Raw genomic sequence first — 25172 nt, 5'->3', positions numbered from 1 at the left:
TCCCCCTTTGGCGGAATGGTTGCTGCACGTTGTGTGACATCGGTGGGTTCTCTCATTCCATGGCTCCATGCATTCTGTGCTGTTTGATGGTGGCGTCTGTTTTCCCCAAGGGTGGGGAATAGATGAGGCAGGGTGGTCCAGCTAGGTGCAGACCCATGATCAACAGAGGTTGGTTCTTTTGGGCTAATGGGGGTGGGTGGGTGGTGACTGCTCTACTAACCCCAGTCTTCCCCCATCCACCTGCCTGCATTCTTGCTTAAAACCAGCCCAGGAGGTAACACTGGTTGCCTGCTTCCTCCTCAGGTTCAGTGTTGCCACTGTAGGTAGGAGGACGGGGCAAAACTATAATTTAGGCCACATTCACATCATACACTGTGATACCATATTAAATGTTTCCCTCAAGGATTTCAGGGGACTGTAGTTTCATAAGGATGCTGAGAGTTGCAATGGCAAGTCTTTTAAAGACCCACAAAATGTATAATCATAGAATCGGAAGGGGTCCTTGGGGTCATCTAGTCCAACCCCCTGAAATGTACAAAGAGCTGCAGTTCCGCAGCAAGCAGGGAGAACAGAAACCAAATCCCCACTCAGCCATAGTGGTCACTAAAAATATTGGGCCACTCACTCACTCTCAGACGAACCTCCTTCACAGGCTTGTTGGAAGGATAACAGGGCAGGAGGAAGCTAGAGATGCCCCCTTAAGTTCCTTGGAGTTCAAGGAGGAGCATAGGAAGTTGCAGTGTTTTTGGTAAACAATAAATCAGCACAAAAAGGAGACCAATACGGTGCCATGGATCAAACGTGGGACTTTCTGCATGCAAAGCAGGTATTCTGCCATCAAGCTTTGCTCTTTCTTCAAATACACAGAGCCTGTGCAGTTTTCCATTTTGGTTGGAAGAGACCCAGAGTGTCATCTAGTCCTGTTGAGGACTGAGACCAAGCTGTGAAACTATAAGCCATGGGGGGGGGGAGAGCCCTTAATATTTACTATCTCATTACATGTGATTACATGTGTATCTCCAGTATGACTGGGTAACCCCCCCCCCCCCGGAAAGGCTGAGGTTAAGCAGCCGGTCTGAAATAAGCACTGAGCTGTCGCTTAGTTTGGATTTTATCAGAACTGTGTGAGATGGCGACGGCCAGCTGCAATGACTTTTGGATTTGGCATAAGCATCAATGTGCGAGGAGGCACTGCAATTTATGTGAGAAGCATCGACATTAAATCCACACACTAATATATCTTTGCTTGTTTTATCTCGCTTGTCTGAAAAACTCAGAGGCTGTGAAGAAAGAATGAAGGATAATATCAGAAGAAATTAGGGGAATCATCGGAAATGACTATGGGATGCAAATGAAATTTGATGTGGATCAGAGCTCTTCATATTTGAAGCGTGGGAATTTATAATTTGGCAGAATATTCAGATTATTCGATATGCTTTTTGTATCGAATTTGTGTTATAGAATTTCCCCTCACAAGTCGCATAAGCACGAACACATATACACGTATGCCCTTGTTGGCAAATGGCACCCCGTAAATAAGGGGTGCTGAACGTGTCTTCTGCCTCAGTTCATCTCAGTGTTCTAATCTAGGAGCAGGCACACGACCATCACAAAAACGCTGTATCAGCCTTTATCTTATCTCCAGCGAAAGGCGTTAACAGATAACTTATTAGAAGCAAATAGACTCCATTAAGATAGCAACACTGTACCCGCTTTTATGCACAACTTGCGAATAAGGAAACAGTTGCAAACAGTATCAGAGCTGTATCATTTCAATAACTGGGTTTCTGATTACTTAATATCAAGAGGGCCTGTCCGTTTTGAGCAGTGACCCAACGGATATTGGGGCTAGACACTGAAGCCATTTATCCACAAAGAGACAATCATCAAAATGCTAGTTGGGCCAGGGATAAACAAAGGACACTCATCAACATGCCTTTCACACAGGCTGTCTCAGACAGGAACTCTCAAGTGTCTTTTGTCTTGCAAAGGTATATGCCCGGGAGGGGCCAGAACGATGAGCAAGTTTCTGACTTGTAACCCCCTCCCTCTGAAAAGGTTTCCATGGTAACTGTGACGTAGATTTAGGGGTGTACTTGGGTGGTGGGAAGTTAATAAAAGTGGAGGTCACCCAGGAAGGGGGGCTTCCATCTTTCTCCTTGTGGTTGGGTGGAGGACCGGTCGCAACCGCATCTTCTTATCAATAAAGGCCAAGCCTACTGGCTGCTGTTTTGCTCCAACTCCTTGCCTGTGCCTCATTTATCCAAGCGAAGCCCTCGGATTTTCCCCCTTTGTCATTTGGAACATTTAATGTGATTTGATTGGTTTCTTACAGTGAAAAATTTAATAAAAATGATTCAACAGAGTGTCATCTAGTCCAGCCTCCTGCAATGCAAGCCTCAATGTATTCAATATGTGTTTCTTAAATACAGTAGTACCTCGGTTTAAGAACATTCCTGTTTAAGAACAATTTGGTTTACGAACTCTGCAAAACCGGAAGTAGTGTCCCGGTTTGAGAACTTTATCTCAGTCTAAGGACGGAATCCGAATGGTGGAAGGGCACTGGCGGTGGGAGGCCTCATTGGGGAAAGTGCGCCTCGGTTTAAGAACGGTTTCGGTTTAAGAATGGACTTCTGCAATGGATTAAGTTCATAAACCGAGGTACCATTGTATGCGTATTTTAACTGCTGATTTTATGAATGTTTTGATTCTTTTATGTCTACTTGTTTTAAACTTCTGGCTTCTTATTTAAATGTATATGTTTTATTTTATGCAGATAAGGGTTGCTATTTACAATATAAATTCAGCATAACTAACTAAATAAAAGGTAAATGTAAACAGTATTACAGTTCTGCCAAACATTAGCTTTCTTTGAATTTGTAATCCATGGTTAAGACCTTTAAAAAGTGCTGATCTGTACAAAGAAAACTACCTCCCTCCCCACCAAGTCTAACATATGATGTAACAGAGGTAACTCTCTTTCATGAGTTAGCATCCCATTCATGAGTTAGTTAGATGTCCAACTATTGCTTGCTCATAACTGTCAGCTCAGCCAAAAAATACTGAAATAGTAAGCAGTTCCTAGCATTTTTTAAATCAGCCTGGTGATTACAAATGCATTTACCTAAAAGGCAAACTTCCTCCTAAGTAATATATTTCAGTTTTCCAGAGAAATGCAAAAACGTGCTCTATTCTTAGAGGAAGCAGTAGAATGTTTATTGTTTTTAAATATCTGCTTATCCCCTTGCTCATCCTCATTTGGCTGCCCAACAGGACATTAAGGTTGAGGAAGGAGAGTTGGTTGTTCTATTCGCTTATTCCATTTCCTTGGTAGTGAGAGGGATGGGAGGGGATTTCCTAATTTTTGAAGGGCAGGGATTGGTTTTCTGTGGAGTGTGGCCTGTAATGTGTGTATAAAATTATTATAACACTAAGATGTATGGCGTAAATTTTATTTTTTATAGACATGCAGTAATATATACAGGATTTAAATAAACAGACAAGAAAGATAAAATATACTATACGCCCACTAATATGGGATACCCCCCACGCACTTAATGCACACACTCTCTCTCTCTCCACACACACACACACACACAAACACACACACAGTATATGGGGCGTGCCCTTTAAAAGGCGTGCTCAGCCGTGCCCATTCGCAGGACGGGGGAGAGAGAGAGAGAATTCCCGCGAGTGCGATGTGCGTCATTGGCAGCCGCCACCGGACACGTGACGCGGCGTCGCGGCTGCGCTCGGTTGCGCCGGGCGGCCCTCGGGCGGCTATCAATGACGCGTCGCCGCGGCTCGCGCGCTGATTGGCAGGCCGCGGCTTCAGGTTGGAGGGGGAGGGGGGAGGAGTTGGTGGCGGCGGCAGAGAGCGGCAGCATCAGCGGCGGCGGCGGCGGTGCGCGCTGCCCCGCCCCCCGCTCCCCATCTTCTTGCCCAAGGCGTGCGCGAGGCGGCGGCGCGTGGCATCGGGGTCTCCCTCCCGCTTGCGCCTCTTCCTCCCCTCCTCCTCCTCCTCCTCCTCCTCCCTCTTTCCCCTTTCCCCCTCCTTTCCGATCCCTGCCAGGCCAAGGCCATGACCGACTTCAAGCTGGGCATCGTGCGGCTCGGCCGGGTGGCCGGCAAGGTGCGCGTGGGGCGGCGCGGAGTGGGAAAAATAGGGTTTGCGCGTCTGTATGCGGTGTGCGTGTGTTTCGGTGCCCGCGCGTGTTCTGTGCTGGGAGATCCGCGCCCCTTCTTCTATCACATCACCTCCCCCTCGCGCGTCTGATCTGCTCTGTTACGTCACGCAGGACCTCTCTGTGACGTCACTGCGTTTATTGGGGTTCCATGATCCAATTAATAATAATAATAATAATAATAATAATAATAATAATAATAATAATAGAAGGATATGGGAGGCTGGTTTTAGTTTAGAGGTCCCTTTTCTCTTTTTTACTCTCTCTGTTTCTCCCGGTAAAGGGGTATTGAGGTGTTCTGTGGAGCACTTCCCACTAGTGGACCTCAAATGGGGAGATTTCTTTCTTTTTATATCCTTCGTATTCAGGCTATAAAGAGGCCCATAGCTCACTGGCAGAGCACACGGAGTGGCATCTGCAGTTTCAAAGGTTTACATAGCAAGTGATCTGAGAGACTCCTTTATGCTTTGGAGTGTGCCTACTGGTTAGACTAGGTGATACTGATGGATTTATAGTCTGACCTGATCCTAAATTAGCTTCCTATTTTCTTGTGCAGATTTGATACATATTTCTTGATACATATTTGCTGTAATTTTTGTTGTTGTTGTTTTGGAATAATCAACATGGACCACAAAGGATGTGTTCCAATACTTGGTGCAATGCCTTGCTTTACAGGTTGTTTGGGTTAAGTTTTGTATGTTAATCTGTTATAGCAAAAACTGAAACACAAAACTGGCCTTTAAAGGCTAACTGATTTGTGTGGTATAATCTATATTGGGCCAGAGCTGCCCCTCTCAGTTGCAGATTTTGGACTCTGAGCAAGAACTTACATTTTACAGTTCTTTCTTCCTCTCCTTATCCTACTTCCAAAGGCAAGAGAAAGGCAATACACCCCTTTCTGGCATTTGGACTTCCCAGAAGGCTTGTGGACACAATGGTATGTAGAGATCCCAGAATGCTCAAGGCTAACCCTGGAGCAGCTTTCCCCTGGTTTAGACAAGTGTGTGAAGTGTGCCCGGTCAGATGAATGACTTATTTAAGGTGTAAAACTTCTTTTTCAATGTAAGATGTGCCCTGTAATAGCTTAAAGTGTTGTGCTGAAATGAATGAAGAGTGCCTTACTAGGTATTGGAAAAGTATCCGCAATATAAAGTATTTAATTACCCTTCCTTTTTGATTCTAGACAAAGTACACACTGATTGACGAGCAAGACATTCCACTTGTGGAGAGTTACTCTTTTGAGGTAAGAACCATGTAATCTACCCTATTTCCACATTCCAAGTGTTGAACTCGAACTCCCATCAGGTCCAGTCAGCATATCCAATGGTCGAAGAGCATTGGGAGGACCACATGTCAGCTATTATTCCTCTTGATCAGGGATGGGGAACCTGTGGCTCTCCATATGAACCCTGACCTGACATGGCCATTAGGGTAGATCAAAAACAGGCAGGTTGACTGTCTAAGGAACCTGCTTTAATCAAACTCATGAAAGCCGGCAGTCTCATATTATGACTATCTGAATAAGTTGGCAGAGAGAGAAGAGGAGGCATTTTCCCTTGAAACAGCATGTGGGTCATAAAAGGACTCAGCCGGATCCAGACATCTGGCTTTGGGCAAGGACTTGTATGGAAAGTACCAAGTTCTCCAAAGACTCAAACTGTTCTCTGAAGTAGGATAACTAGGCAAGTTGTCCTTCACTTGCAGAATCAGGAGTTGCTTTACTTTAGAATGAATTTTCTTTTATATAGGCTTCATGTATTTTTAGATTGGAGTTTGGGGAGCTTAATAGAAAATGTATTGCTCTTGGAAAAGGGGCAGATTTGAAATACACTGACATCACACTTTCACCCACCCATTTACCTGATATCAACAGGTTCTTCACAGGCTTTTGAGGTGTCTGGGGAAAAATTAGAGACACATCATGATGATTAGATGAGCATACAAATATTTTAAACAAAATGCATGACTAGGTGTGTTCTCTGTCTTTGGCCAGGCTCGAATGGAGGTCGATGCAGATGGAAATGGTGCTAGAATATTTGCCTTTGCGTTCGACAAAAACCGAGGAAGAGGGTTCGGACGCCTGCTGCATGAGTTACTGTGGTAGGTATCATTGTGCAGAGGATAACATAGCTGCAGGTTTGCAGACTGCTGAGGCTCGTGTATGTATAGTCTTTGGAGATGGGAACTATAATGGCAACTCTCACATGTCAGGGTGGGTGTCTTTTATGCCATGGGTCCTAAGCCGTGTAGGGTTTTAAATTTTCAGACCCAGCACCTTGAAGTCAAAGTAAGCTTGTTAAGCTCTTTTGCATCCATTGAGATGTGTTGTCTCCAATGTCCTGCCCTGGTTAGAACCCTGGTAGCAGCTCTTTGAGCGTGTTGGAGTTTCCATACTGCCTTCAAGGGCAGCCCATGATGTATTATAGGAGTCCAAGCAACTAGAAGCATCTGAATGCTTCCTTTCAGGAATTGCAGGTGGCTCATCTTCTCTTTCAGGGAGAGGCATCGTGGCGGCATCGCCCCTGGCTTTCAAGTCGTGCATTTGAATGCAGTGACAGTGGACAATCGTTTAGACAACCTGCGATTGGTTCCATGGGGATGGAGGCCCAAAGCCGAAGAAATCTCTAGTAAACAAAGGTAAACTCTCAATAACAGTGTCACAGGCAAGAGGGACAAAAGGGGCTGGAAGTCAAACAACCCCAGAACTTATTTCTTTGCATAGCCCCTTGATGATTTTTTTACGTGTGTTTCTTTGCATCTGAAGAAGCTGTGGTGCTAAGTTCTCTCTGGCCCTAGAGGGGAGGATATGTCTCCCACCCTACGTTATTTATTCCACTCACAGCAACAATTCTCAAGAGTTCCCTTGAATGAGGAATCAGTTGTTAAAATACTCTGGTAGTGTATGTCTGCTAGTGAGAACAGGGGCCTTATAACAGCTTTCAGCACCCTTAACAAGCTATAGTTTTCATAATTCTTCAGGGGAAGACATAACTGTTTAAGGCTGTATCAGAGAACTTTAAAGGTATGTTGTGATTGTGGCTACTGTCAACTCTCTGATTTGAGAGGGATGGAGTTTTAACATGTTGCAACGGTGCAGCACAAGCTTGCTGTGGAAATATTTAATTTGCTGTTTTTTCTTGAAGGGAACAAAGCTTATACTGGCTGGCGATCCAGCAGCTTCCCACAGACCCCATAGAGGAACAGTTTCCGGTGCTGAATGTGACGCGCTATTATAACGCTAATGGGGATGTTGTGGAAGAAGAGGAGAGTTCGTGCACATACTATGAATGTCACTACCCTCCCTGCACAGTGATTGAGAAACAGGTGCGTTCAAAACCAGAAGCAAGTCATGGATAAGACCGTCCCTGTTCTAGGCTGGCTGCTGCAAGTTCACCCTCTTCAGTGTGGTTGCTTCTTTTTAAAAAAACCAAAAATTCCTTAGGCACAGCTAGTGTGTTCTTTGTACCCCCTGCAAGGAATTTCTCTGCACCGTTTTTAGCCTAAATAGTTATCCTGGGCAGCGGCTTCCAAGCTTCAGACACGTCTCTCTCTCAATGGTGTTCTGTGAAGTACAACTGACTTTGTGCTACCATTCTATTTGGATAACCCTTCATTCTGCCTCTCGGTGTGGAAAAGTCAGTGTTGCCCATAGGCCCAACCCCCCCCTTTTCCTAGCCCACTTTTTTATAGGACGGGGTCATGGGGAAACAAGATCAGAATGAACAGCTCTGGTTTTAAACCTCACTGAAGTAACTTTGTTGTATAGAAGGATGGATAGAAGTCACCCGAAAAGATAACCTGTACAAAGGGAATCTGTTCCTCTGATGACAGTTTTGGATGCTTTTGTGGAGGAAAATATGTAAATAGGTCTGTGGATATAGAAGGGTCTCCAACTCAGCAGGAGAGCATCGGTTTTGAGTCCCAGGTTCAGTCTCTTGCTAGAGTTGCGAAAGACCCCTGCTCGAAACTTTGGAGCGCTGCTTCTGTGCAACATAGGCGGTACGCTAAACTGCGCCATAGTGGTTTGATTTGGTGTAAGGTAGTGTTTTATGTTCCAAAGCCATAGTTATAAACCCAGGGGTGGGGAACTGCAGCTTGAAACTCCCTTAGCCCCAGCCAGCCTGGCCAATGCAGGAGGTGGGGGTGGCAGGTGGCACAGCTCCCTATCCTTGTTGTAGACCATGAGGGAAAGAAATTGAGAGTGCTGTCCTGTACATGTTTACTCGGTCCCATTGAATTCAGAATGTGTAAGATTGCCCAGTGAATCTTGGGTGGGGGTGGAGAAAAAGAAGAAGATACTCATAATGAGACCTTCAGGTTCATTAACAAGAGAAATGCACCAGTGGGGGCTGGAGAATATTTTATCCACAATGAAAATCAAGGCAGCGTTTTGTAAGGTTCCCAGGCTGTTCTACCCAGATCCTGAGCAGGCCTGCTTTAGTTCCTACAAAGATTGCCCTGGGACTGGCCACCTTAGGACCCTTTTGGTTGGCTTGCTTTTGGGGGGGACGGTTTTCTTTCTCTAGGGGCCCTGAAAAGGGATACTGATTTTTGTCCCGTACTCCTCTCTCCAGTTACGTGAATTTAACATCTGTGGCCGTTGCCAGGTCGCACGGTACTGCGGCTCGCAGTGCCAGCAGAAAGACTGGCCGGCCCACAAGAAGCACTGTCGGGAGAAGAAGCGAGTCTTCCAGCAAGAGCTTGGACCAGAACGATGACCAGCTGGCTGAGGCCTTAGCCCCACAGGGCACCTTCCCAGAAGGTTAAGGAGGAGGTGCCCACTTTGCACGGACTGCTCACTTGAAGCCAGAGGCACTGACAAAAAGGAGAGAGAGAGAGGAGAGATTTTTTTATATATATAAAAAGACAAACCAATCCCTGTGATGCTTGAGGAAAGGGACTGACTCTTCCCTTCCAGTGTTAAAAAAAGAAAACGTCTGAAGCAAAAAAAAAAAAAAAGACTACTGGGGAAGCTCTCCTGCTTGGAAGCTTTCTGTTATTTATATGTTAATATGTTTGTAAAGTTGTGTACAGAGGTTTTTTTTTGTTTTTTTGTTAGAAGTTCTCTTGCATAGGACTCATTTACTGTAATGTTCAAGTGAGAACACATTGTTGGTTGAAATAACTGTCCAGTAGCAAAAAGAGAAACAAAAAAAAAGCTTTTCCTCCCCCTGTGGCTAGGAGAAGGCCTGGGGAGCTAGCTCAAAACATCAGCAGTTAAATCAGAACAACTCTGCATGGAAAGTTGTGTTTTCAAGTAAAGGATTGGAATGGATTGGCTGCCTTTTTTGCTCTTTTAAAAACTTGAGCAGCTGTGGATGATTGTTTACCACCATCAACAGCATGTTGATGGTCTTTTCCCCGCCCCCTCATGAGTGACACTTTCCTCTGAAGATTGCAAAAGCCGCTGAGCTGCTTAGCTGTTTCCCATCACTGTTCTTCCCCATCTGTTTGTAGAGGCAACCATGCCCCCCCCACCCTGGCTGTCATAGTTCCTAATGATATTTCCCCCACTCCACAAGGAACCATGGGCAGTAAGGTGAAGGTGCAAGCAGGCTTCCATGAGCAGAGGTTTGGTGACTGATGACCCTGTTTCTCATTGAAAGGTGTACAGTCATGGGAAAGTCTATATTGGCATGTCACTGTTGAATTTAAGCTGGTACAGCATTATTGTTAGTCCTCCCCTGCCCTTTTGTCCTGCTGTAATCTTTTAAGATGAACGGGGAATAGTTTCTTATTGCAGCATCTATATGCCAAACCATGACTCTCTGCCGTACTCTTGCAGACCTACTTGGTGGCTGCCCCTCCACATCTCTCCTCTGTCCCCCCCCCCACCCTGAGTTTAGGGATAGGGAATCTGCCCTTCCAGATTGAGTCCAAATGTAGTTGGACTCATCAGCTTCAATCAGCATAGTTAGGGATGATGGGAGTTGTAGCCCAACAACATTTGGAAGGCAACAGATTCCTCATTCCTGCCTCTGGAGACCTAAACCTTTTAAAAGTAGTGTAAGACTTTTTTTAAAAGGCAAACTTGCTTTGAGTAGTTTAAGTAGGTAGAATAATAAACTGTGTATTCTCTGAGACAGGCCAGTGGTCCAATGAAGGGATGCCACTACATTTCCCAAAGCAAGGTATTTTAAAGTTGCAAAAACTAAGTGACTGCACGTATCTATTTGTGGAACTCCATGAGACACTTGACTTAAAACCAGGTGTCTGTGTGACAGGTTCTATTTATGCCCATACCAATATATGGCTCAGAATTGGAGATGGGTGGAAGAATGTAATTGTTTGCACCATCAGCAGTAAGTGGAAACAGAGCTGATATTTGACCCTTACTGCAAGGTGGACTTGATTTCTTGTGTGCAAACACAGAAGACCTTGTCCATGCAAATCATGGGGAGAGCTTGGTTCCTGTTGAGACTACCTCCACCCAGCCACAATGAGCCCATGTGTTTGCTATCTGGATCCAAGGCAGGTAAGTCCAGGTAGGCCAGGTGTTTTTACATGAGTAGAATGTGTGCTTTTATTTAAAATGCATCTCTGGGTTATTTGTGGGGCATAGGAATCCGTTCATTTTTTATTTTATTTTTTCAAAATATAGTCCGGCCTTCGACAAGGTCTGAGGGAGGGTTTTTGGCAGTTCACTGTGGGCTGGGGTGGTGGTGGCATAGACATGTGGCCCACCGATAAAAGTAGTTGCTGGACAGGCCTGTACTGCAACCTTAGCAAAGTGGTTTATAGGCAGATTTCCATGATGATGTATCTTCTAGCTGTTTTGGACTAGAGCTTAAATCAACTGAGCCCAGCCAGCTGGGGCTGATGGGGGTTGTAGTCCAAAGCAGCTGGAGGGCATGAGATTAAGAGACTGCTGGATCAGGTCAGTGATCCATCTACTCCAGTATCCTGTTCTCACAGTGGCAAATCTGATGCAGGCAGGACTCAAATACAAAAGCACTCTACCCACCTTTGGTTTCCACCAGCTAGTACAATGGTATCTCGGGTTACAGACGCTTCAGGTTACAAACTCCGCTAACCAGGAAGTGGTTGCTCCAGGTTAAGAACTTTGCCCCAGGATAAGAACGGAAATCGCGCACCAGCGGCAGCAGGAGGCCCCATTAGCGAAAGCACGCCTTAGGTTAAGAACTGTTTCAAGTTAAGAATGGACCTCTGGAACGAATTAAGTTCTTAACCCGAGGTACCACTGTATTCAGAAGCCTTCCCGCCTTTGACAGCAGGCAGAGCATAGAGGCATTATGGCTAGTAGCCATCAATAGCCACCTCCGTGAACCTGTCTAATCCTTTTTTCTTTTCTTTTTTTACACATTGGCCATCACTGCCTTCTGCAGAAGCAATGTTGTAGAATGCTAGTTTAGGCACTCCTGACAGTGGCCAATATTTCTCTGCCCTGAAGCGTCCCCAATTTGAGCCTGTTTTTCAAGACTTATCAGTCAAAGGAAATCATTGCTTCTTGGGTATACTTGAATCTGGCCAGTTATTTCTGTGTTTTGCCTGTAGCTATACTAAACAAGGGAAACGTGTTGCTTTTCTCTCCCACCCTTTACCAAAGGGATACTTGAGTGGCTAACAGGAAGAGCAGGATAAGCAGAGAAAAGAATAGCTGCAGCTATCAACACTCAAAATACGTACAAGAGAGTTTTGAAGTCAAGACCTTTTTGTTTTCAGTGCATCCACCCATACAACTGCTTAGTATGTAAACATCATTGTCTCTTCCATCTCATTTTAAAATTGTTCCACATAGGCTTTGTGCCTTCCCCGCAGGTGCCTTCATATCTACATTTCAGTAGCTTGCTCCACCTTATATGTACATAAGTCAATATTTATTGATTGACCAACTTACGGTTGTTTGTTGAATTTTGTGTTAAAGAGACTGAACGGAAGCTTGTATTAAGGGTGTGGCATTTCTGCATTTGTGAACCTTTGCCAACCTGGGAGTTGTAGTCCAAAATGTACTTAGAGGGCACCAGGTTTGCAAAGGCTGATTGATCTTTATCTGTGCTCCTTGCAGAACATGTGCATCACTGCCTTTCTGCCCCATGCCTGTTGTGGGTGGTTAGGGAATGGGTTTCTCCTTTTGCATGTGTATTTTAAAGCACCTAATCTACCTCTCAGCTAATCTACCTCACAGGGTGGTTGTGTGGGGATTAAAGGAAGAAAAGGAAAGCCATGTAATGCCACCCTTCACTCCTTGGAGAAAAGGTGGGCTATAAATGCAATACAATTATAGAAGCCACAAGTAAGCCACTGTGAGCAATTCAGGTGAACACAGTAAGTACAATAATAGAAATATGTGCATTTGCTCATGCAAAGCAGGCATTGTCCTGATCCACTTTTGTTCTGATTTGCACCACACACAACAATGTGAATATTTACTTATTCACCATATTTACACAGTGCCAGTGTCGGAGTAAACCCAGACAAGGGTTCGAATCCCTACTCAGCCATAAAGCTCACACTGGGGGCACAGTCACTGCCTCTCAGCCTAATTTATCTCACAGGGTTGCTGCATGGGGATTAAATGAGGAAGGGGAGAGCCATATACACCACCTTGAGCTCCTTGGAGAAAGGGGGAGGGAGTATAAATGCAATCAATCAAATTCATTGTCTGCAATATTATTTGAAATTAATGGGGAGTGGACTCCTGAAACATTTTGCAGATGGGCTGAAGAAGCTGAGACGCTGAAACTGTCCAAAACAAAACAAGACCCACTGAAACAGGTGGGACATGTGGCTCTAAAACATCAGCACATTGATTTCCAAAAAAATGGAAAAATGAAGTCCCACCTCCAACTATAATGTAAGGGAAACCATCTTAATGATAAAACTTACAATATGAAAGAAACATAAATTTATTGAGAGGTTGCCTTTGTTTTTGTTTTTTTACATTTTTTGAATGCCAGTCCTCTAATCTATTCACCATACTTTAGAGTTCGGGTTATGTTTGTTTGTTTGTTTTTGCTTTGCTGCCCTTTTCTCCTACATAATGTCATTTATTTCCATCCTTTCCCACATAACTTGCTTTCTTTTTTTTCTTGACGAAATATGTATAATAGTCTTGGCTACAAAATACAATAATATATTAATAAAATTATAAACACACAGGACAATATATAAACACATTGGAACATTGATTTCCAACAGGCCTACACCATGCAGAAAAAGTCTGTGGAGGGGGGAAGTTCTAGTGGGGTGGGTCCCAGGCCCCATTTGAGCCTCTCTACGTGGAGCACGTGAAGTATGGCCCTTTTATTGCTTCTATCCTTTTTATTAAAAAATAATCTTTTATTGGTTTTTAAAATAAAAATCTAACAATTCAAGATGCAGTTCACTCATAAAGTTCAAGAATCTGTAGTAGAAAAATATCAAGCTCTCCAAATGTCCCTATTTTCCAGGGACAGTCCCAAATTTACAAAAGCTGTCCCAGTTTCTGATTTGACCTCGGAATGTCCCGCTTTTCATTAGGACGTCCCTATTTTAATCAGAGAAAGGTTGCAGGATATCAAGTTATCTGACCCTCAAGCCATCTAAAGGCAGACTTGTATAGGGAAGTTTTTTTAATGATTAATGTTTTTTATTATGTTTATATATATATTGGAAGCCTCCCAGGGTGGCTGGGGCAACCCAGATGTGTGGAGTATATATAGTAAAATTATTATTATGGAATAGAATGTACCTAGTTTCATAGGAGAAATGTTGGAGGGTATGAAATATGCAGTAAAACAATAGAACGCTCAGGGTTGGGGGGGAAGGGTCCAATTATAAGCAAATTAGAAGCACATTTATATATTTATTAGCAAGAAGTAGATGCCATGTTTTGGGTTCAGACATTGGTGTATACAGAGAGGGATATCTGGGGAGATTTGGGATTTTCATCTGTATTTCCATTCAGTCAGCAGTAGACTTCTGAATGCTAGATGTGGATTCTAAGTCATGTGCTATACATTCTGTACACTTAATTTGAAATCCTGCCATATGACAAAAAGGTGTCCTTTTTTCCTCCTGTTACTCTTTAAACAGGCTGGTTTCCCCCCAATAGGGTTATTCCCCACACTTCACTGTGCCATGTTTGTGGGTTGTCTCAATAAAAGGGCCGCTCTTTGAGCAAACTGGCTGGCAGTGCTCCAGGTGCCACATCATACCCATTTCCCACAGTTGCTTAGTACTTGATCGGTTCTGGCGGGCAGCGCCTTCACTTGGGGAACTCCCTGCCTTTTGAGATCAGACCACCTTCGCTCTTCCTTTTTCTTCGGCGCCTCTCCCTGTTTGAGTCTCTTAAAAAGTTGGCGCGAGTTTTTAACGTGTATCACTGTTGTAACTTTTATAACTGCGTTAACAAGGATTGTGAATTTTTTCCTCGATTCTCTGCCGTTTCACCTTTTTGCAAACCGCCTTTGAGGGATTATTTTTGTGTAAAAAAAACGACAACACAATCAGGTGGTGCATTCAATTTTATCAAACAAACAAAAAATAATAATAAAGCAAAACAATTGTTTTAAATGTTGAAACCTGCCCTAGGGACCTTAGGGTTAAGGACGGAAAACAACAACGATGGTGGAGAGAAAGACGGCAGAAGTAGCCGGGCGACGGGGCGAGTGAGCCCTCCCCACAAAGGCCACCTTCCTAGACCGAGGGAGAGGAGGAGGAGGAGGAGACGCTTCAGGTCGTCTCAGGCCTGGAGAGGAGGAGGGAAAGGCCGAGGGGGCGGTGGCAGCGAGCGAGCGATCGTCCTGGCCCGGCCTCGCCTTTCCTTCCCAGCCGCCGCCTCGCTTCATTCACTCCCCTCAGAGGCGGGGAGAAGATTGTGGGGTGGCTGCCGCGTTTCCGCTTCGCCTCCGTCGGGAATCGGGACGGCCGTGGGGGGCCTGAGGTGGGGCATGCTGTGGTGCTGATGGGTAGGCTGAGAGGGGCTTCTACACCCTCGACCCATGGATAGCCTGCGTGTTGTTGTTTTTTTGTGGGGAAACGAGGTGGGGGCGGGGGATTAAGAGACGGGCCACCCCACCCCCCTGCACACCTTACATGGGGCTTTCTTGATGTCTAGTGTGTACGGCGTGTGTGTGTGTGTGTTAGTTTTTGTTTGTTACTACGTTATGTATTTTTGCGTTTTAATACTGCAAAAGCGCCCTGTGCTCCTCGGATGAAGGGCAGTCTAGAAATGTCATAAGTAAAAATAAAATTGTGCGGGGCTCTGCCGCGTGAGGAGTGCGTTGAAAGAAGGGGAGTTTTAAAGTCTCTTTCTCGTGGATTTCAGGGTGACTGAAGTAGTTGTGTGTCTCTGTGTGTAAAGGATTAAGGAGTGTGCCCCCCCTACCCGCTTCACATCCATTATCCATGGGGCTTTATTTATTTATTCATAGCATAGGGTTCTGCTGTGCTAGGGTGGATTAGGAGAGGGACTTTGCAAGTCCTCCTGGATTTGAGGGCGACTGTGAGGTAGTTTGTGTGAGTGTGTGTGGGATTAATTAGGGGACCCCCCCTTCCAAACACAACTTTCCCACCCACAGTATTTCAAGCTTCTTTATGCCCAACAGATGGGGGGTCCGCTGTGTTGAGGTAGGTTTAAATAGGGGTATTGTAAATCCTCATGTCCTCCAGGAGATAGATGGCTTTGAGGGTGACTGTGAGATAGTTTGTGGGGTCTGGGAGTGTTAATTTTCTTTTTCTGGGGGGAGGGTAGGAGTGTTCAGAAGGGGACAGAGCCTCCGTCTGAGCGCCTCTTCTCCCAAACATACTCATATAACTTCACAATATAACTTCACAGTTGCCCTCAATCTATTTTCTGCAGGGTGTGGAGGAGACATAGGTGGGGAGGTTCCTCTTTTAACCTGTTGCTGTTGAGGATAGAATGAGTTAAAAAGAGGGACTTCTCCCAACCACCTGAAGATAGATTATATGGAATTAAGTGTGAATGCATGATGTATGTGTCTTAATTCAGAGTGTCAAGGTTGCTGACTCTGCTTTTCTTGTGCTTCCTTCCAGACCAGGATGAGTGTCCACTAACATGGCTCTGCAGTGTAAGATTCAGACCTTGCAGGTGGTTGACACAGAATACAGTGCTGATGCCGTAGAGTGGTGCCCTGTGGAGGGCTGGCACAGCATCCTGGCATGTGGCACCTACCAACTCAAGAAACCTGGCAGCAATGTGAGTGGCACTTCTTTCTGGTCTTGCCTATAAAAGAACTCCAGCAGTTTCAAGTTAACAGTTCTTTGAAGCATATTTTGGGGGTTGTTAAGGTGCTTTGATGTTAAGGCTTAGGATGGATTGTCTATAACGGGGGTCCTCAAACTAAGGCCCGGGGGCCAGATGCGGCCCAGTCGCCTTCTAAATGCGGCCTGCAGACGGTCCGGGAATCAGTGTGTTTTTACATGAGTAGAATGTGTGCTTTTATTTAAAATGCATCTCTGGGTTATTTGTGGGGCATAGAAATTCGTTCATATTTTTTTTTCAAAATATAATCCGGCCACCCACAAGTTCTGAGGGACAATGGACTGGCCGCCTGCTGAAAAAGATGGCTGACCCCTGGTGTATAACTTGTTTTTGTGGACCAGATATTTTCTATGCCTGGGATACTGTCCTTCTGATTCAAAACTTGCTTGTGTCAAAACCCCATTTATATTTCTTCATTTATAATCCAACACTACTAAATAGTCTAACAAGAACATCAGATACTAATGTATTAAACTAACTTACCTGCTGTATTGTTTTAAACAGGATCCAACTAGATAAAATACTGTAATGTTGAAAATAACCACTCAAAACACATTAAGATTGTAGCTTAAGGTGCTCTTAAGCAAACCATTCTTCTTTCATCCCCTCTTGAATAAGAGTATGTGTGATATTGAAGTTTCTGTTGCAGGGATTAATGAGATAATATTGAGATAATGTACAAGAAAAGACTTGAACACTGTAGATATGTTAAATTTTAATCATTTTGACAGGAAGTATATAGCAGTAGTAGTTTTTATTCAGGTTAGAATAAAATTGGGTTTCCATCTCAATTGGTTTTCCATCTCTTGTCTTGTGCGAAATAACTCCCAAATGCTTTTAAGTGAGCTGTTCACCTCTCCTTCCCATCTGGGTGTGACAGCGGCCTATGTCTTTAGCAGAGGTGACAAGAGCAATGGGGCAAACTTTCTGAGGGGATGGATGCACAGGAATCTCTTATGTTCTCCAGCTGTGCAATTGATGGGCAGTTCAGGGACAGTAGGTAGCTGAATGTGGGAGAGAAGAGAAGATGGGGTGAGGCAATGTCTCAAAGTGATAGCTTTTGATTTTGCTTTCCATTGCAGCCTGGTGAGAGCCCTGAAGGGAACAATGAGCCCCATGTGCGCCTGGGCCGCCTCTACCTGTATTACTTCGGAGAACAAATTTTCACACCACTGACTGAGATCCAAAGGCTGGAAATGGCTGCCCTGCTGGACATTAAATGGTAGTGCTGGAGATAGAGGTCCAGACCGGCACCTAAGTTCTTCCGCGTGTTGTTTTGTAGCATATGCAATGAGTTTTTCCCCCCTTGGAGGGGAAATGACAACTTTCCACTGAGGACACCATACCCTTTCACCAATACTGGATTTGTGGCTCCTTGAGCCACCATTGGAGAAAGTGTTGGATGTGGGCTGAAGGCTTGCTTCTCCCATAGACTCTAGCTTATGGCCTTGGTCATGACATCCTGTTTTGGTTCCCCATCTATTAAATGGGAAGAGCAGTGTCCAACCTTGCAGTATCGTTGTGAGGGCAAGCCTGCGGCTAAATCAAAGTACCCCTTTCTATTGAACCCATGTCACCACTACACAGTGCTTTTTTAAAAAAGAAAAAGAAAAAAGGTGCTGGTATTCACCATGAAGCTGTTACAGTAAGTGCCACACTTTTAACATTTGGGGGGAAAGGTGCCAGTACTGCATACCCTTGAGTACCCTCAGAAAAAAGCACTGCTGCTACACCTTAACAGTGGTGCAGATCGGTGGTCTTTTTCAGCCTACAACTGATCATAAATATTACATTACAATATGAATATTATATAGGCAGGTTACAAAAATTAAAATAAGTATCCATAGGATTTTCTTCTACATTTGCCATTTACGGGTGTGAGTGCCTGTGGAATTTTAAGGGAGCGACTTATATTTGGGTATTGTTTTCTTTTCTTTTCCCCCCTTGAATTTTAAAGGAGTGGGTTATATTTGTGTGTGGTTTATATTTGGGCCAATACGGTAGATCTTTTATTGTACTGCATTTGAAATGGAGATGAAGTGCTTAAACACATGTTAATATTTCATTTCTAAAGAAAGGGTCCAGGGACTTAATCTTAGGTCTCTTTTGAGGTATTTATTATTCATTCCTCTTCAAGGTGCCACGTTCCCATTGCAGAACATCCTGTTCTGGGCACTGCAAATGCTAAGGGAGCAGTGGAGCTCTCCCGCTTAACAGGAAGTGAGGTAAGTGAACCGGAATTGTGATTCATGGCTAGGGTGTGAGCCACAGCTATGCAAAGCGGTTCCATTTATAGATGGGTGTAGGATGTAGCTCTGTGTGGTCATTCCACTTCAGCTTGAGCGTATTTTCATGTTGGGAAAGGTAATACAATTGAGGGTGCTGAATTTATGTTGCAGGCATTGAATAACTGGGCATTGTCTAAGCACAAGGTTCTTGAGGACGAAGGGACAGTAAAGAGGGAGAAGCAAGGGACAAATAGAAATGTATTGTTATTATTTAATTAAACAAAATACAAGGGTAGTTGAAACTGCTGCAAAAACCTTGGGCGTGAAGGCTGGCATGTGAATAGGACTTGAGAGAACAGTCTCTCTTGGTCACAGTGACTGAAATTGTACACATGCTCTGTATTGCCTGAAGAAACTTAATCTGCAGTGGGGTCCAGCTGTATTTTCTTAATTGAGTGTTGGATCTGATGCTGCTCCTTGGGCCTGTCTGGCCTTGATCAGTTTTCTTTTCCCTTCAGTAGAAGAGCTGCAAGCTGGAACCATTGTGCAGCGCTGACCTGGGAGCCGAATGCCTTGCCTTATCTCTTGATTGGTCCACAGGACGAGAGCAGTGGTAAGCAGAGGCCAGTTAGCTAGACATTCGCCCAGTGTTTTAAAACATTGCTGTGTTTTAAAAGTTGAACAAAATCCCTGCTGCGGGAGGAATGCCTGACAGCTGTGTCTAATGGGAGTCTGCATAAGTTTGTGCCTTGAGTTTGCCTTTCCATGCTCGGTTTTGGGGCTTTGTAAGGGATCCTTACCCAGTGACTGAGGGCATATGTATTTCTAGTCCCCTACTCCATTCAGCCTATTTTCTGCCTACACTGAGCAGAGCAAGGCCTTGCACTTCTCAGAGTGCATTGCCCCATTGCCTTTATCTTATGAATCAGGAGCCTTTATAGCTGCTTGTATTGCTGCTTGGACTGTGGGTACCTTGGGAAAGGCACAGCTGTTTGCCTCCTTACACTCTCCCTCCCCCCCTCCCCCCTCTCGTATCTTATCCAGCTTGCAGATGTTAGAATACCCTGTTTCCCCCCCACAGCGCCTCACAGTGCAAACATTATCAGGGTTTTAAATTAAGTACAGTACTCTGACTGCTAACGACCACTTATAGTGGATCTGGGAAATGCTTTAAAATCCTGTTGTCTTCTTTTAGTGATGGTTGTTACAGTTTCTGTGGAAGATTTAAAAAAGATTGGCCTTGTGCAAAGGAAATTCCCCCTCCTGCTAAAGACTAACCTGTCCTTTCTATTTTGCACTATTTCCCTTGTAGTGGCTGCCCACTGCAGTTGATCAGCAGTGATTCAAAAGGGAGGCTGAACTTGCTGTCCATTGATGAATCTGCCCCCCTGCACATATTGGAACAGTGGAAGGCACATGACTTTGAGGCCTGGATTGCTGCATTTGACTACTGGAACACGTCTATTGTATATTCAGGTCTGCATCCCATGGCGGTAAATGACACATGGGAAGTGCTTAGTTTTTTCTCTAATGCTCACCAAACCACTGTTGCTGGCAATAATGTGGGGTGATTTTTATGCTTCATGTGCATTGGCAGCAAGGCTTGATCTGGGAAACAAAACATTTCCTGCCTTTGGAGGTCTATCTTCTAGTCTTGTGGAGTGGCACTGTGTCACAGGAAAAAGGTGTCTCATCTCCGATCAGTTCTCTCTTTGTTTCAGGTGGAGATGATTGCAAGCTACGGGGATGGGACATCCGGAGCAGCCCTAGGGCTCCCATCTTCACTAATGAGAGGTAAACAGTAGCCTGTCAGATGAGGGTGCATTGCTCATCTCTCCTCACTGTTTGGGCAGTTGTCTCAAGCAGATTCTTCCTAACTAACCTTTGACTTGCATTCTGTGACAGGCATTCAATGGGAGTGTGCAGTATTCAGAGCCATCCACTCCGGGAGGATCTGCTGGCCACAGGAAGGTGAGTTTCCCTGAGATATATCTTGTTATGTACATTTGTCTGGGTTAGCGATTGACAAGTGAGCTGATGGTTGTTTGTGCATGTCTGTGCTAGAGACTATGGCAACTTATGGATGGGACCCTGGGTGCCTGATAAAGAGCATGGTTTAGTTCTAGCTTGGCCTTTGTCTTTATTGATAGCCCTGCAACAGTTAAGTAAGGGTTAGCTAGGAATCTGAAGTCCTCTATTGTACCCTTTAAAAACTACCTCTTATGGTTTTCTGAGGCCTGTTTTTGTTTCTCCAGCTATGATGAACATGTCATCCTGTGGGATACCCGGAATATGAAGCAGCCACTGGCGGACACCCATGTGGAGGGTGGAGTTTGGAGGTTAAAGTGGCATCCAACACAGGAGCACTTACTACTCGCAGCCTGCATGCACAATGGCTTCAAAATCCTCAATTGCCAAGGCTGTATGGGTGAGTGCTTTGATCTTGGTACCGTGTTTCCCCTATTTTAGGATGTAGTCATAAAATATGCCATAGCAGGATTTTTTCGCATTTGCGAAATATAAGCCGTACCTCGAAAATAAGCCATAGTGATAGGCACAGTTCTGGAGGGTGCCAAAAGCCCCTCGGAGGACCCCCCCCCCGTGCCAAGCAGCACCTGCCCTCCGGAGCCGGTGGGGATGGCGGAGGGAATGGGAGCTTTGAAAGCGAAAGAAAGTCTGCTGGCCTGCGCTCGCCAGGCCCCTCCGGAGAATGCCCTCCTCCCCTCCTGCTGAGGGGAGAGCTGGAGGCTGGTCACCTCAGGGGCCCCGCCGCTGGCTTGGAGGAGATGCTGCCATTGTCCCCGGCCCGGCCCACCCGCCTCCTCAGCCCCTCTCACACCCCCTCGCAGGGAGCCAGCTTGCAGGGAGCCAGCGAGCGACAGGCGCGCACAAACAGATGCCTCTCGCCCGAGTCCTAGCCTGCCTGCTCCTCGCGTGCAGGGAGCCAGCGAGCGAAAGGCACGCTGCTCCTGATGTAATAAAAATAAGACATCCTCTGAAAATAAGCCATACTGTGTTTTTTTGAGAGAAAAACATAAGACGGTGTCTTAATTTAAGGGGAAACACGGTAGCTGGCACCTGGGATGTGTGAGAAAGACTCGGGCTGGCTGGAGCCATACCTGTGTTTTTAGTGCCTTCTGGAGTGAAAGACAAAAGACAACTTCCAGAGTATATGAAGCATTCTTATTCTGTTTGGCTACCAACACTCCTAACTTCATCTTGCTGATGAGATCAAATGCTTAAATAGTACTCCCAAGGAGCTGGTTTGGTGTTGATCCGTGCTGTTTGCTTGGAGATGCTTGAAAAGGAAAATGCAAATACAGGTGAAACTCGAAAAATTAGAGTATAGTGGAAAGGTTCATTTCTTTCAGTAATTCAACTTAAAAGGTGAAACTAATATATGAGATAGACTCATGACATGCAAAGCGAGATATGTCAAGCCTTTATTTGTTATAATTGTGATGATTATGGCGTACTGCTGATGAGAACCCCAAATTCACAATCTCAACTTTGGGGTAGCTAATGAAAACAATTGCTTTCATAATGGACTTTTCCACGATATTCTAATTTTTTGAGTTTCACCTGTAGGTTGAAAAGAGGATGTCATTTATACATTCTATCTGAGAATAGATAGCTGGGCAGAATACCATTTCATAAAAACATGATTTATTTTTCCTTAATCAGTGGAAGGTAATATGGAGTAGATATTAAGTTATTCCTCCTGCCCAGCAGCAAGAAGAGATGAAAAGTTTAATTCCTGCTAAAAATAGTAGTTGAGAGATAAATTATTTCCTGTTTTACTTAATGCTTGACTCGTACTGTAAGCTCTTAGAGTACTGTGGTAAACTGGAGTAAAAGCTTATTTAATAAAATTTAAAACAGAATATGGCTACCATTGTTGGAAATGGCGATTATTTAAGCAACTTTCCTTTCTTTTCCATCAGTGGAGAACAAAGAGGAATGCACTGTTCTTTCATCTTATATCTTGCATAATTCCTTGGCTTATGGAGCTGATTGGTCAAGGCTTTCTCTGAGCGACCCCTTGGAGCTATCTGCAGTGATGCCTGTAGTTCCTGTGGAGCAAGAAGCAAGGCGAGTGGATCTCAAAACCCAAAACCTGAAGATAGTTTATGAATCCCCTACGGCCACCTTTGATGTGGTGTTGGAGGAAGAGGATCAAACCCCTGGCTTGCCGATCCAAGCAGAAAGTAGCTTTGACTTGCAGGGACCACGTACTGATGAAAAAGGTTCAGAAACCAAAGCACACAGTGAAACTGACTTGGTCAAAGTTAAAAAAGAGACCAGCCTCTTAGCAACATGTTCTTTTTATGATAGTGTCCTACATGTGTGGAAATGGGAGGCTAGCCAGACTGCCACTTTGTCCTGAACATTGTGACAGTGCTAATTAAAGTTGTGGTATGCCTGCCTTTTTCAGCAGCATGCCTTTTTAGTATTAGGGTTTGAAAGACAGATATAGATTTTTGGTAGGAAGGCCCTGATAGGAATTCCTATCACCTCTTCTATATCAGATTTACAGCTTTATTCCTGGGAGTCTTTCATCGCTCTGAGAGCTTTGAAGACTCCTCAGACACTTCAGGGATGTGTTCTCTCCCTTCTCCATCCATTTTATTCCTTGCTGCAGAAATAAAGATTATTACACTGATGAAGTTCTCCTACTCCACTGTATATTCTACAGACAGCAGTTCCTCTTAGTTTGGGGTTAAAGTAGGGTTTCCATATTTCAAAAAGTGAGAATCCATACAGAAAAGTTGTTGAGCTTTCTTCAGGCCAAAGTTGTTGAGCTACTTTTAAGGGAAATTGCCAAAAACAACACTGCCAACCTGGGTTGCCTTGCATCTGATTTTCCCGTGCGGTTAAGCGATTTCCGCCTGGACACAGTTTCCGATGGCCAATTACCATCTATGTCCGGGAAATTCTGGATGTATGGCAACCCTAGTTAAGGTCTTTCTCCCTGTGATCACGGAGGATGAGCTCTCCTATTTTTCCAGTGAAGTAAACTTGACTTGCTATCTATTATGCAGCAAGGAAAGCTATTCTATACTACTTTGCCACTCTTGGGGTAAACACACCAGGCTACTTTTCTCTCGACACCAGCTGAAAGTAAGTGGCAGCCTGTGTGGGTCTCTTATTTTGCCTCATTGTTCAGTAGCCATCTACATGGAGAACTCTTCTCAGTTAAGAACTTGAGGAGGGAGGGGAAGTGCTAAAATACAGAGCAGCACTTGTTTCATGCTTCTATTGTCTACCTCCCCCTCACAGGAAAGGCAAAGTATCACTCTGCCTTTATGCTTCAGGTTTGGTTCAATATGTTACTGGGAACACATAAGCTAAGGGGAAAAGGGATGCAAGTTACTCATGCATTTCCATATCACAGAAGTAAACAACACCAGCAACAATCAGTGCTAAGAATGGGGTACCCAGTACTTGCCTGAAACCCTGATATAGCCCTTGCAAGTTCCTTGATGCTGCATAAATTCATGCTGAAGGACAGACTTGTTATTTGAGACACTACAATGTAGGGTATTTGTGTATAAATACGCACATCAGTATTGTAAACAAAATCATCTTTAATTAAAAAATATTTTTGATCTTTTTAAAATAAAGAGTGATGTCTTTTGTTGGTTACAACCTTCCAGTCGTTCATTTTTTTTAGTCTTTGGGTGTAGGACTAAGTTACTGTGGGTGTTGGGGATATGTTTGTATTGTTGCTTGCCACCACATGCCTTGGTAGGAATCAAATTAATGCTATCATTTTTATTTTATACATTTACACCTTGCCTTTATTCCATTATAAAACCCAAGGTGGCATACTTATTTCCACTCCTTCAGGCCCTCACCAAAGTCTTGTGTGCTTTCAGACAATGTCTCATTTGAGGCATTAGCCTGCAAACAAGTTCCTTGCTGCTGCAGAAGCTGACTGGCCCTTTCCTCCCTAACTAATGGAGCAATGCACAGCAAGCAGGCTTAATTCTGCTATTAGTGTGAGGCTTGTATGTTGCTCAATGAACCAATGGTGTAGCTGGCATTACTGCAATGGGCATCAGTTTTGATACCACATATTTTTAAATCAATAGCTTTTTCACAGTTCTCCACTTAATTCTAATTTACATTCAACAGTCTACTTACTATAAGATAGCTCTGGTATTTTAACTGGAAATGACGATCAACTGTATTTGGTGAGGCCAATGCTTCCACATTAAAAATAAGCCCTCCCATAACAGTAATAATAGACTCCCAAGAATTATTTTCAGGAACACTGCCTCTAGAGCAGGATTATCCCATTGTTAAGTAGATTGTATCACTTCAATCAATTCAGTGGTCAGGAAGACATACCTTGAAGGGCTTTCCTGAATAAGCAGCTTACCTAGTTGAAAGTTTGCCTGCTATGTAGCAAAACAAACGTTTAGAGCCTACACAGCCATTTTGTGCAGAGAAAGAGAATGAGCCTCCACATTTTATAAACTCTTTATTTAAACAAAATGATCAGTGTTTGCTGCCTGCTTCCTCAGCCTC

General features: G+C 44.4%; 2 protein-coding genes across 3 annotated transcripts; both read left to right on the top strand.

Annotated features, from left to right (window-relative positions):
* Positions 1–3989: 3989 nt before the first annotated feature.
* Positions 3990–9459, top strand: ZMYND19 (zinc finger MYND-type containing 19). 2 transcript variants are annotated; one of them, XM_033137556.1, is made up of 6 exons: positions 3990–4132; positions 5368–5427; positions 6178–6284; positions 6681–6821; positions 7328–7508; positions 8759–9459. In XM_033137556.1, exons 1-6 carry the CDS (start codon positions 4082–4084, stop codon positions 8900–8902), a joined length of 684 nt encoding a protein of 227 aa, XP_032993447.1. In that variant the 5' UTR covers positions 3990–4081; the 3' UTR covers positions 8903–9459. The 2 variants fall into 2 exon arrangements, with proteins under 2 accessions (XP_032993447.1, XP_032993448.1); XM_033137557.1 differs by lacking the exon at positions 3990–4132 and adding an exon at positions 4956–5121.
* Positions 9460–14929: 5470 nt separating this feature from the next.
* On the top strand, positions 14930–23185 carry DPH7 (diphthamide biosynthesis 7). Its single transcript, XM_033137615.1, has 10 exons — positions 14930–15058; positions 16180–16344; positions 17493–17632; positions 18548–18635; positions 19160–19251; positions 19951–20114; positions 20360–20432; positions 20544–20609; positions 20894–21066; positions 22583–23185. Exons 2-10 carry the CDS (start codon positions 16204–16206, stop codon positions 23023–23025), a joined length of 1380 nt encoding a protein of 459 aa, XP_032993506.1. The 5' UTR covers positions 14930–15058; positions 16180–16203; the 3' UTR covers positions 23026–23185.
* The last annotated feature ends 1987 nt before the right edge of the window (positions 23186–25172 follow it).

This window comes from Lacerta agilis, chromosome Z (genome assembly GCF_009819535.1).
Source record: "Lacerta agilis isolate rLacAgi1 chromosome Z, rLacAgi1.pri, whole genome shotgun sequence".
Lineage (NCBI taxonomy): Eukaryota > Metazoa > Chordata > Lepidosauria > Squamata > Lacertidae > Lacerta > Lacerta agilis.
The sequence above is the reverse complement of the archived record's forward strand: the minus strand, read 5'-3'. Positions and strand labels throughout refer to the sequence as shown.